Raw genomic sequence first — 13,952 nt, 5'->3', positions numbered from 1 at the left:
TTCTTATGGGCCAGTGCGGCATAACTGCGAAGTATTAATCGGTGTGAGGTGCTCAGTTCCCATGAGAGCCAACCCTTGTGGGAACGTATACAGTCACAATATTGTACACCGCTTCTGACAGCAGCTTCTAAGAAATGGGTTGGACATGTTTAGCTGTTTACGCACTTGTTTATTTTTCCTGTCAGGCGCTCAGTCGACGAACACTCATGTGCCGTCTGCCAGTCTGTCTTAACTCATAAATAGCTCTGAATGTCTTTGAGCGGCACTTCACACCTGGATCAAATAGGACTTTGCAAATAATTCTCCGCAGTTGTTTTAACCCACTTGGTCGAGCAGATTGAAGAGATTCGGCACATTTGGACAATGCACATAATGACTGTTAAGCTGTCAGTCACGGGGAAAGTATGTGGAGTGACTTTGAGATACTTTGCTGAGATTGTCTAAAGTTTCTGCGCCGTCCCACGAGGCTGATTCCACCCGCCTGCTAAAGGGAAGTGGTTTAAAACAAATGCTAAGAGTTATATTCTGATAGTTTGTGAAGTCGGCCTGGTTTAGTTCTGTCGTCCCCTTCATAACTCTCACATCCACATGTTCACAGTCTCTGTGCCAGCACTTCGCCCTTCATAACTACTCTTCTCCTCACCTTCGTCTTTACGTTTTTGCTGCCAGCAATCGTCACCGTTCTTCCTTACTCTTTCTGTCCTGCTCTGCTTAGTTCTCATTCCCTCTTGTTATACTCTTGTTTTTTTCCCTCTCTCTCTCTCTCTCTCTCTATTCTCAGATGCTCCTCTCTTTGGTTTTTACCTCTCTGCCTTTCATCACCGCGGCAGCTGCCGTCTCTCTCTCCCAGCCCTCTTTGACTCCCCCCGCCTCTTTTATTCCTAATTTTTTTATTTTCCGTGACTCATTCCAACTTTTTCAATCTCCCCCGTCCTCTCGCATCCTCTCATTTGTGATCGTTGCTCCGTCTTCATTTGTTCATCCCGCTTCAAGATTTTTCAAATTTTTCATATTTCACACTCACCTCTCCCTCACGTTCCCCGGGCGCACATCCCTACCCACAATCCTCTTGCTCTCATAGTTTTACACACATCTCTATCCCTGTTCTTTGTGTTTCCCACTCCACCACCATCCCCACCCCCTCCTCCACACACTCATATATCCAAACCTTTTCTCCCTCCATATCACTGGGGAAAGGCTTATTGAAATGATGTGCTGGGTAGAACAAAGTTTTCATCCCTCTTTTTTTTTTTCATCCCTTCTCGGCTCTTGATACATCCACTCCACTCGGCACTGATGCTGCAACAAAGTGTCTGTGCGCTTCTATCGGCACTGTGGGGGAAGGCAATGTGTGTGTATGGAAAAGTGAAGAGGAGGGGGGGGTTGAATGTGAGATGTAAAAGAAGGGCTGAAAGAGATCCACAGTGTCAGTGCGAGTAAAAAGCGCGTCAGCAGTGGGAGATGCAAAGGTTGATGGAGAGAGAACCAAGAGGGATAGAAAGGCATCTTGTCCCCAGAGCACCCAACAACCGGCAGTCGACCCCAACGCACGCCTCAGTCACCACCACCACTCAGCCCGCCGCTCCCTTAGGACGCGAGCTACAGGAAGCCTGGGAGCCACCGACTAAAAGCAGCTATCAGCACAGCTCCATCCTGCCACCATTAAATGCTTCCTAATGGTAGTAAAGATAGTCAGAGAGTGAGAGAGAGATAGAAAGGACGATGACTGCTTTTATTGCAGAGACCAGATTGGCCTTATCGCCATGGCAATGTGGTCACCAAGAGATGGATTTACTGTATATATCTTTTATAGTATCTTTTAAGGTCTATTCTATATGAATACAGCTTGTATATACCTGTATGTTTTTTTAAATCACGTGTCGCAGAGTAAAACATGAGTTAAAAAAGAACGTTTTAAAGAATCAACAATACAAAAATGTGGTAATCTGATTTTAAAAATACAATTTGCAGTGTTAGATCCTTAACTTAAGGAAGCTGTATGCAACATTCAAAGCGTATCTATGATTCAGAGTCTGGGGCAGAATTGTCTGTACACAGTTCTCAAAATGGAGATGCTTGACAGAGGTTAGCAGCTAACAATGCTAATTCAATAAACAGCCCTAATACAGAGCTGACACAGCTAACGGTGTTAATCTAGAGCAGTGGCCCAGGTCACACCAAAGGGCAAACCAAAATCTCAAGGCACACCTGTATTTACATCTGTGCACAATAGCTTCTGTAACGTGTGTTATCACTGTTATCAAGACACAAGACAATAAAAATAATAAAGAATAAGACAGGTAGGCCTCATTTACACCGCAAGCAATGTGTTTGCGTAGCGCTCGCGAAGCAGTCCACAAGCGTAGCGGCAACACACCCGAACAGTTGGTGGCGGTAGTGCCCTGTGTTTGCAAATCTCCAATAAACCCCAAAGAAGACGAAGTGAGTTTGGACCCAAAGCCGAGGGTGGAAAAATCGGAGTCTATGCCATTTTCGAGCTTGCTCACAAAAGCAGCACGACTCGAGCAGCACGTAGAACGGATGTGGTGTGAATGCTCTAACCTGATAACATGCTCGCCGAAATGAAAACGGGAGTTAACAGCAACTGTTGCATCGCTTGCGGTGTAAATGAGGCCATAGCTTTCGTGATACGTCTACCGCTGTTGTCTTCGCTGGTGCTTTGTTGTATTTTGCTCCTTACGATAAAGCGACTGATTGTCCCACTCATGGCTTTCTCCTTTTAAATGTTATCATCCCTCACACTGGCTGCCTATCAGGGCTTTTGATGTGTCACACACTTATAATGCCCATGCACAAAAAGCAACAAATAGGTTCCCTGTGAAGGTTTTTTAAATTCAATTCAATTCAATTAAACTTTTTAGCTTGAGTTTGCCTCTTTATTGGGAAATAGGGGCGCACAACATACTGATACAGTCAATTAAAAATTCATTTTTTGTATAGACCTAGTTGAATATTGCAGTAGTAATGTGTGGTTATCACAAAATCCCATGGCACACCTGGATTTGCATCAAGGCACACTAGTGTACCGTGGCATACCATTTGAGAAACACTGACACGCTGATGATGTCCTGATATCAGAGGTAACTGCCATATGAACGCAGTGCAGAGCAGTGCTTATTAGCTAGCAAGTGGGACACACTAACATGCAACAAACAGAGAAGCTCAGATTACAACGCTCACAGAGGTAGCATGACTTCATTCTCTGCTCATGACGCCATTACTCCATTAAATCTTTACATAGCAAATGGTTGTTTGCTGCTATATAAAAATGCTATATAAAAATGTCGGCTCCTTTAATGTAGCCTGGTAAGACCATCCTGGTGATGTGAGACATCGTGTTTCCCTCTCTGTATCACTCTCCAGATATTCATTCACAGTTTAATTTACCCACTCTCTATTGATATTATAAGACTTTCTGAACTTTTCATGGCAAGACAGCCCAATTTACAATAAACTGTGATAACGATTGGCTACTTTACAAGACAAAAAATCTAGACACCTTTTTTATTTCAGATCAAAGCCTGTAAATTATAAATGTTTCTCAAAAAAAAAAAAAAAAAAAAAAAAAACTCAAATGGGAGAGTGGACTAGAGTAACCCTAAAAATCTGGAGAGCAATTCAAACTGCATTTGGTCTGCCAAAGCAAATCTCATCAGTGGCCAGTATAGTCTATCTTAAGAGTTTTATATCAGCACTTACAGATACAGGCTTTAAAAAGTGGTCTGAACACAGACTTAATTATTAACATCAGATCCTTCATAATGGAGCTCAAGTCATTCGAACAAATAAGACAGGAGTTCATGATCCCACGCTCTGAATTTCTCAGATATTTACAGCTTAGACATTTTCTCACCAAGTACCAGGTATGAGAAAAACTGAGTTCTTTACAAAACCTGTAAATTATGAGTGTTATTAATGAAGTGGTATCTTAGTATTAAGGTATGCTGCAGTTGTATTGTAATGAAAACTTACTAAGTGCGAAAATAAAGAAAGAAAAGCACAGGTTTATTTAATAACTAAATGATAGCTGCAGTCCTTTTAGGGGAGGTCCTCGTTTTGTGCACACTCGCTCACTGGAATAGGTCACTGGGACACTTAAGGGAACTGAGCCATTAGCCAAGTAGTAATTTGAAATTTGAAAGTGTAAAATATTAATTTTACTTGAAATTTTCACAAAATTATCACATATCTTTACTTACACTAAATTTGATTTACACGATACTGAAGCACACGACTGGAGGACAAGTTTGAGTTTGTCATCTATTATTTTTCAAAAAGTATATAAAGTCCAGTGACAAATTAAAGGAAAAAGTCCAGTAGAGTTTCACAGACTCATATAGTCTTTGCTCGTGGTGGCCAAACGTCTTAACATACACTTAAGGTTGCCCTTTGCTTTAATTTGTCACCCATCTGTAAATGACTGATCCTGCTTGACGATGCAAATTAACAACACCAAAAGTTACTTCTGGGCTGAACGTAGCCATACAGAGATAATATATACAAAGGAACGTTAGCCATGTTCTTTTATAGCAAACGATAATTCGTGTCATCTTAAAAGTATGTCAGCAACCAACTAACCTTTCTGTCCTTTTCCAAATCTCTTAAACGCTACCACAGAAATGAGGAGGAAGCAAATCTGGCTGATTTTAGCCCCGTTTCCACCAAACACTTTCAGTATGGTACCTTTGGAAGCCACAACTCCTGCTGCTGACCAATCAACAGACTGCAGTGTTCACAGCTCCACCTTTTAGTACCAGATCTGTGTGCTAGGTACCCCAACAGAGGGGGGACCAAAAATGGGGACGGTACGGAACAGTTCCATTGGTACCATCCACAGTGGAAACAGAAAAAAAGGTGGCGGTGGAAACGGGCTATTGTTGATCTGACATTAGGGTTACTCATCTTGATATAGCTACATGTTAGCTAGCTCGTAAGCTTGTATTTTGCTAACATTAGCTAACTTAAGATATATTATACAACATAATGTATCTGTACAGAGTGTGACACCAATGCTTTTACTCGTTCCTCTGCCAGATCTTTTAACCAACTTCAAAATTTGGTTTTATTTTCACCGTAGACAAGCCTTGCACTTTGAATATCTTGTATAACAGGAAAGGGAAGGATTGATGGAGGTTCTGCAGGATACCAGGCTTACTCAGCTGTTATTTGAGCACACAACAAAAAGGGGCGGGACTTAGAGTTCTTAAGAACAACTTTGACATGTTTTGATGTCAAAGCGCTGTTGCATAAGCAGTGATTCTGCAGCAAGTATAGTCGTAATATGGTAATTTTCTTCTTCATGGGCAGTTGATGGGCATCCAGAGGTCATTGTCAAACAAACCGTTTATTTGGTGTTTTTGTTATTGTCACAATCTGCCAGAATCAGCAGTTGCTGCGTGCAGAGTGGGTGTGTTTGATGTCTCTAATGTATGCTTTTACGCCCACTGCAAGGATCGCCCTACCTCGCCAGTACAGTGTGAATAGAGAGAAATGAATTCAATTATTGTGGCAGTAGTGTGGGAGAGTTCTGGGGAGGGGAGTGCAGGGGTGAGGGGAGGGGAGGGGAGGGAGGAGATGGCTAAGAGCTAAGAAATGCCTCGGTGCAGCCTGTGCTGCTCTGACGGAGAGAGAAAAGGGCAAGACAAAAAGAGAGTTCACAGGAACAAAAAAACAGTAGACATGAAAGACGTGAGGGAGCAGGAGAGAGGAGACCCTGACAAAAGGATGGAAAAGCCTGGAGTCAAGACCTCTGTCCAAGCAGAGAGACACCAAATGAAAGACTCCGACACCCCTGCTGCCCACTCACACACTCTATTCTTTGGGTTTTATTTGTCACGTAAATAAAGGGTCTATTTCTACGGCGCCCATCCCCAGGTCACTGATTGATCACTGGCCAGTGGTAGAAATTCGGTACAGCCTGTGTATTCTCTTTCTCTGAACCCCCGACTCTTCCTCTTTTACTTCTCTTCCTCTGCCTCATTTTCACCAAAGAGCTGGAGGCAGCCTTGAGGTTAGAGAAGCTGTTTGAATCCTTAAAGCAACTGGGAAATCCTGAATGGGGGAAGTGAAGGGCTAATATTCTTCACCAAGTGTTTTTTAAAAAAGGGCTCTTGAACCCAGATGCTCCAGTGGAGCTGCTCCGTGGTCAGCTGCAGACAGCTGGTTGTACTGGGAAGCTCCCAGGAGGAGCAGTGTGAAAGTGGGGAAAAAGTCTACACTCCATATTTCCCTGAATTCAAGGTTGCAGAATGTGTCTCTCTTTTTTTCCATCTTAGATTTTTAAAATTTCATTTGCTCCTCAAGGCCAGAAGTCACAATGCAGATGTGGCTGGGTAGTTTTGTAATTGAATAGTTCTGGGTAGAATAAAATTGCGTTTCAGTGTCTATCAGTTTGAGGTATGCCGCTTTGTCAGGGGAGGGAATGTCTCCGTTCTTGCCCATCTTTTCTTCTGTTTACAAGCTGTGCTCTTTTTCCTCATACGTACAGCCGGTGACAGCAGTCTCTCTTTGTCCTTGCTTGCTGCGAGCAATGACAAGGACACCGAAAAAATAACAGTTGTGTTGGATATTTCTCTGTCTGTCCATTCTTTCTTTCTCACTCTGTTTCTTAAACTTCCTCCCTCTCTGTCACCGCTTGCCTTTTATTTTCCTTTTATTTCTTTGTCTTTTGGCCCATTGTTCCTTTGTTTGCATTTATACCAACAATGGAAAGATTTCTAAGATACGCCATTCAAGCTGAAGAGCCATTTTTATTTTACAACACATGAATACATGTCAACATCAAAACACAGACTGCTGAGTTAGGTTCTCCCAATGAGAATAAAAAACACACTAAATAAAAAGTACATAAAAGTACATCAGTGTCATCCCATCTTAGCTTCACCACTGTCAGATTTTAGAAGTGAGGTCCTTGGAGTTGCTATTGATTTATCAGCAGTCAGTCACCTTGTTGTTCTTAATTATGATTCATTTTTGAATCATCCACTCTTTAAAACAAACCTGCGGGACAGCCTGAAGAACTCTTCTTTTTGTTGCACATGAAACAATAGAACAATGCAAGCATTTGTAAATCCTGTGTGTGTCTGAGAAGTTTGTCTGTCTTGTTCAAGCACCCTTTCCTGAGTGTTTCTAAACACCAAAATTAATTCAGATGAAGCAGACAAGATGCCATTTCTTACTTGGTTTCTCACTTTGTAATTCAGGCAAAGAATGGGTGTGTTTCTGGGGAAAAAAAAGGCAGAAAACCCCCACAAACATACATTGCTTCATGGTGTTAAAATAGGAAGTTCTTGCAACTCAAACGGAAGAACTTGGTGGAGCAAATGTTATGGCCAGAACCAATACCAGTACCCCTTAAATGATACAAATGCTGATAGAATATGTCATTTGATACCTTTCCTTCCTACTCAATTCGATACCCATCATGTCAACGGAAGCATCCAGTTGCGTAAAATGGCAGCACATGCCACAGGCATCCAGGGTAGCCATACTTTTAAACATTTTGGTGGCATTTTGTCACACTGAACTGCCAACTCAATCAAAAACACCTTTACTTACACTACACCACAGACTGTCTGGCTTGTATCTGCTGCAGTAGTGAGCCAATCGCACGTAGCATTCAAGTGTAGAAAAACCAGAACCAAAACCATACAAATAGTCTTTTTTTGTAGATCTGGGTACAAAAAAAAGATTGAATACATGTTATCGTTTGACTGGAGAAGTTTCGATACTCATTGGTATTGGGTTATTTTGGTCGATACCTTAAAGCAGTGGTTCCCATCTGGTCAAGCCAAGGGGTCCAGATCTCTCCTCAGTCATTAGCTCAAGGTCCACACAGTTTCATATATTCAGCGTTATACTCGCATTTGGCCATGTCTTCGAACTAGTTTGCTGTCTCTGTTAGGTAGCCGTCCGTAGTACCCTGGTGTGAAATAGAAGCTACCATTTGTGATTCGAATGGTTTATTCTAACTTAACCAAGGTATCAATGTGAGGATGATGTATTTTGGTGTCTAATTAGTAGGGCTGTGTATTGAATCTCCAAGAATCTGGCGATACAATACAAATCACAATACAAGGATTAAGATTCATTATACTGCGATAATGTAAGCAAGGTTTTTTCATCGAATTTTAGGAAAACTGCCATAGTATAAAGAACACACCACCATATAAATAAAAAGGTTGCCTTTTTATTCAGTCAGATGGTAGGATCCATATTTCTATTTGACACAGTCCATGTAACATGCAAAATCATAGCACTACTTATTGTGAAATCTCAGCAGTGGAACTAACATTTACCAAAGAAATAAAAGTGCTTGCAGGATTTTTTAGGTAAACAAATTAAGAAAATAAAAACCAATGACTGGCCAGCTCACTCAGTGTTCAAGTCCATGGTACAGGCAGACAGTCCAAAAATGCATCCAAAGCTCTCTGACTGTAGTTAAAATTCCTTTATTAATACATGGATAAACCAACGTGTTTCCACTAGAGTCTTTATCAGGGTGTGAAATGCATTGGAAACAGGTGTGCAATTTAAGAGCTCATGTGACACAGGTCAAATGATATATTGGTGTCGCCCTATTAGACAAAAAAACACATTGTCAGAAATTGCAAATGAAAAATGTGTACTACAAATAATTAACATATTTAGTACGAAGAGATTGAAAAAGGTTCAATGCCAAATAAATAAAAAGCAAAGTCTTGCACTTCTTCAATTTTGATTACCTTAAATGTGTTTAAGTTTGTAAGACAAAGTGCACTTGTGCATTACACCACATATATAATGTGAGGGGTGAGTAATACTCAGCACTAGCTTAGAGTGTAAAGTCCAAAACTCAAATACAATATTTATGAAGAATATATGAAAGCAACCAATAAAGCAGTGAAACTATGATAAAAAGCATTTCATTTACAGCAGTTGTAAGGTACAGCGCTGGTTTGTAAGGCTGTGTGTGTGCCTGTGTGTGTGCAGAGTCCATGTGAGGAGGACGGATAAAGTGGGGACGGAGGCGGCCTTCCACCCCATAGAGGAGTACATGCTGCATGTGGAGGAACAGTTCCAACATCTGGCCAGACGTGTTCATGTCGACAAGAAACGAGTTTACCTGGCCACTGACGATCCCTCCCTGCTGCAGGAAGCCAAGACCAAGTCAGTGACCAGATGTGTGTGTGTTGTGTGTGTGTTGATGGTCTTTTTGGGTACATGAGGGCATGTTTTCCAGTTTCTTTGAGTACCTCTTGTCTTGTGACTTTATCTCACCCTGACTCCTGACTTTGTTTCCCATCCAGGTATCCAGACTATGAGTTCATCAGTGATAACTCCATCTCGTGGTCGGCGGGCCTTCACAACCGCTACACTGAGAACTCACTGAGAGGAGTCATCCTGGACATTCACTTCCTGTCTCAGACCGACTTCCTGGTCTGCACCTTCTCCTCACAGGTCAGTCCGCTCTACGCAGTCTACATTAAGAGGCAGCATGACGTGGTACTTTCAAGCTATGCGTTTTTGTGTTTCTGATATTTTGTTGAAAGTGAAGGTTGGGATGGATTTGATGTTAGGATGAAAGCAGTCCAAACGAACATGGAGAGCTGACTGGAATTTTGATGCGTGCTGCCAGTGGATGCATGTTGGTTTTGTATTAGTATCAAAGATCCGTGAGTGACCATATTTGGACGAGAGGGTGGAGCTGTGACAGAGTGAGGGGTGGACCTGACTCATAGACTGTGGTCAGGCCTTAGATACTCCTAGTCACTCCTTCATGCCGCAGAGTAGGGGTCAGGGTAAAGGGGCTACCATTTACATCACGTGCCACCAGATCAGCCAGTAGCAACATTTAATTGCAAAATCCAGGTTTCAACCAGTAGAGAGCAGTTGCTATGCATACATATAACATCATGTCTAAGAATTTATGAATCTGGGAAAGACTTTTGATAATCGAAACTCAAAACTCCATCTCACATGCTTTTTTAGAAGCTCAACCCCCCATATTGCCAAAGCAATTAAGAGTTCTCAAAGGGCCGAAAAAATTACAATCCCAACTAAACGGACCAGTGTGAGCTGGAGTCCGAACCCAGCCCCAGCCCCAGCCCCAGCCTGAGATCCTTGCATAAAATACTGAGCCTGACCCTGACCAAGCCCGATCCCCCCCAAAAAGCATAGTCAGCTTCATAGGACACACTGGCCGTGTGGTGGTGCACATCCAGCGGGAAAATGGACTCATCACACTGCATTTTCCCACCAGAGAAGCTCCCAGCTTCTGGAGGAAGGACAGAGAGCCCAGCACGGAGCCTGGCGGCTGCTCACACAGCAGTTGCTTTTTAATATTATGTATTTATTTACTGTTAAAAAAATAAATTAATTAATTTAAAAAAAAAAAACTACCTAACGCAAAAAACGCAATTTTGAACCTGGTCCAATCCGTTACATATACCCACACATTGGTTTTCAGATGGCAAAAGTGGTTTGGAGGTTTAGTTACTGTTTAATTGTGTGTGACTTAACCCTTAGCAAAAAGTTACCATGTGAGTTATATCACAAATTCAGCCTCGTACAGTTGTCATTTAGGGGGAAATTGGCCATAAAGACCAAAACAGGCTTTGTACCAGGCTGTAAACATGTTTATTTCTGTTGTTAAATTGGGCATTTTAACATGAAAGTCTATGGGGATTAACTTGCTTCTGGAGCCAGCCTCAAGTGGTCATTAGAGGAACTACAGTTTTTGACACTTTGTGTTGACTTCATTTTTCTTTCCCCTGGAGGTTGTTTGCTTTGTGTGTATGTGCTGATCCCCTTAAAATAAAACTTCCTTGACATGTTCCTGAATACTCAGTATTACAGTATTAAATAAACAACTGGTTTGACATAAAAATCTGGAGATGTCAGCCACATGTGGTGGTCTTCATCAGCGAATGGCGTTCCCAAAGGTATGTTATTACATTACCTACGTGCAGCCACCTGTAGTCACATGAGCAGACTGCTTCTACGCTTAGGTCACAAGGTAGCAATACAACCATCCCTAAAAGAACAGCTAACTATATCCACAGATGAAGGCTACTAGAAGTGGCTCAAAGCTCTTGAACATTTTGACCTTATTATAAAATGTATTATTCATTTATTTATTTAAAGTTTATTTTTGAAGGAGCAAGTATGTACACTGATGCCGCACGCCACAAAATATTTAGCCTCAGCTACTTTGCAAAGCCCGTCCCTAGACAGGTCTTTAAAATACATAAAAATCAATAAAAAATACACAAGAGACAGTTCAAAACACAAACTCAGCGATAAATACGTACATTAAAAACACAAAACTCAACAAGAAATAACAGACGGAACAATACAAGACACTATAATACAATAAAACGCCATAAAACAAGAAGCAGCAGATTATTAATTCATGGTGAGATGAGTGATTCCTCTTCAAAAACTGTTTCAGTTTGGAAAAAAAGTATTAGTCCAACTGTTGTTTGGAGATAAATAATAGGTTTTTCAAGTCAAAATGCTTTTTGTATGTTGATTATTTGACACTTACGACTGATGAAGAAGAAGAAGAATAACCAATAACAGAGATAACCCGTAATTAACGGCAAACTTGCAAACAAAAACACCTTGATTACATTATGAATTATGAGCAGAGCTTTGGAAAACAAAATGGCTTTGTGTTGAAGTGGAGCTGCAGGAAGACAATCATCACTTGATGTTTCCAGTTTGTCACATGGCGTCATGTGATTGTCAACGAGCCCATTGTCCCAGTTTCACTCACATGTTTCAAAGCCCATTTATCATGGCTTTGACGTTACAATGCCATTTGTCATCCATTATTCTGATCATCTCAGCTCCTGAAGTGCTTTTTTATAGAGAGTTATTATAACATGCAGTGGACGGGCTTCCTGCCAACCCTAAAAATAATGTGTGAGCCACATAATTCCTGTTCACACTGTGGGTTTAATAGTCCACCTCAAGGATCTGACCGGACTGAATCGCTTAGCAGAATTTATCCCTCTTCCACCAGGGCTGGAGGGCTCCACCAGCGTGTTGTCTCGCCTCTTCGGCTTTGTTGTATCAAGACGGATACATGTATGTGCATTTATAGATCAGAGAAAATAACCCCCCGGTTGTGTTCCTGTTTCAGGTCTGCCGTGTGGCATACGAGATCATGCAGACGCTGCATCCAGACGCCTCCTCCTTCTTCTACTCCCTGGATGACATCTACTACTTTGGAGGTCAGAACGCCCACAACCAGATCGCCATCTACCCCCACCAGCCGCGCAACAGCGAAGACATTCCCCTGGAGCCTGGAGATGTGATCGGCGTGGCGGGCAACCACTGGGACGGATACTCCAAAGGCATCAACCGCAAACTGGGCCGCACCGGCCTCTACCCTTCCTACAAGGTGAAAGAGAAAATCGAGACGGTGAAGTACCCGACGTACCCCGAGGCAGACAAACTGCTCAACTCTCAAAAGAAGTAAATAAATAAATAAGTAAATAAATGAAAAAAATAAAAGAAGAGGAGCGAGGAGAAACACGCAGACTCCGATTCCAGGGAAGGAGGCTGCTTTTTGTACAGAAAAGAGAGGCGTACTCAGTGCGCTAAGCTGGGAAGAAAAGAAAAAGCCTGTACCCAGGGGTGATAGGAACGAGAATGCACTCTTGTGTGTTTATGTGAGAGCGCGTGTGTTTACGTATGCGTGCGCGAATGTGTGTGTGCACTTGTGTAAAACGCCTGTGCATATGTCAGGTCATGGAAGACTTGCACCCTACCACTACTCCCCCACCCCCACCTCCACCCCACCTCCCTGCCCCTCCCCCCGCGCCCAGCGCTCTGACGTCGTGCTCTGTAGAGATGTAGACGTGAACATTGATTTTAAATAAAGCAAGAAAAACAATTAAAATCTACACAACTGACCGAGCTCGTCTCCGGGGACAGGACTGGGACTACTGTAAGACTGGCACACACACGCCCCAGAGTGAGCTTCGAATCAATGACTGATAATAAAAATAAAAAAAAGAGAGAGAGAGAGAGATGACAAACTGGAAAAAAGTGTTTTGATTTTTATTTAATTCTTTTCAGTGGTTTTGATTCTAATCTTGCCTTTTTTTTGTTTCTTTTTCTCCTGATTTGTTTTCGTTTACTGAATGTACTGTATCTTCTTCTTGCCATGCTCACTGCTGCTCCCCCTTCCTCCTCGTCCTCCTCCTGCTCCACTCACTGTGCTTCCTCCATCTCGTCTCTACATGTGCAATTAATTTTTACCATATTGTGCTTTTATCAAGTGTTTTTAACGGTCTTAATTTCGTGCGTGTGGGGCTTGTGCATTGTATACTGTACAGTGTGTGTGTGTGGACGGATGCGTGCGCGATCAAAGTGTGCCTGTGTGTGCTGTTTAAATCTAACGGGGCCATGTCACGACCTGGTGCCTGATTAATGGTGAGCAGTGTGTGTTTTTATTTCCGGCTTTCCTCCCGACTGAATCGTGTTCGTGTGGCCGGCAGGAGACTGGCAGTGACAGTGGGGACTGTCCGCAGTCCCTCCCTCCTCCCCCCTCCTCCTCCTCCTCCTCCCACAGCACTTGGAACAATGGTGAACTCCAGTCACTCCGCTGGTGACCTCTAGTGAACAATGGTAAGATTATGTGGAGTATGGTGAACTCATGGTGCACGCACACACACACACATACAGACACAGGAGCCGTCCCGAGGCTCACCAAAAAGAAGCACTCCACTGAGATAATGTCCTTTTTCGGCATCTCTGCTGTCTCTTCTGTCCATCTGTTCGTTTTTTTACTTTTTAACATTGCTGTTTTAAAATAAATGAAAAATATGCCTATGTTTAAAAATGATGATGCTATGTCATATCAAACTCAGAGTCCCCACCATGAAGGCTTTTTTTTCATAACTTATGTTCTTGGGCATTGTCTTTGATAACCACAGATC

General features: G+C 42.4%; 1 protein-coding gene across 1 annotated transcript in view; it reads left to right on the top strand.

Annotated features, from left to right (window-relative positions):
- The window catches only part of fut8b (fucosyltransferase 8b (alpha (1,6) fucosyltransferase)), a 134,267-nt gene extending 120,576 nt beyond the window's left edge, over window positions 1–13,691 (top strand). Inside the window, exons 8-10 of the mRNA XM_049590310.1 lie at window positions 8,992–9,168; window positions 9,309–9,459; window positions 12,149–13,691. Coding sequence (XP_049446267.1) covers window positions 8,992–9,168; window positions 9,309–9,459; window positions 12,149–12,487 — 667 coding nt within the window. The 3' untranslated portion in view covers window positions 12,488–13,691. The remainder of the gene's footprint in view (window positions 1–8,991; window positions 9,169–9,308; window positions 9,460–12,148) is intronic.
- Window positions 13,692–13,952: the final 261 nt, after the last annotated feature.

Source organism: Epinephelus fuscoguttatus, linkage group LG11 (assembly GCF_011397635.1).
Source record: "Epinephelus fuscoguttatus linkage group LG11, E.fuscoguttatus.final_Chr_v1".
NCBI classification, from domain to species: Eukaryota; Metazoa; Chordata; class Actinopteri; order Perciformes; family Serranidae; genus Epinephelus; species Epinephelus fuscoguttatus.
Note: the sequence above shows the minus strand (reverse complement) of the source record. Positions and strands in the feature narration are given on the sequence as shown.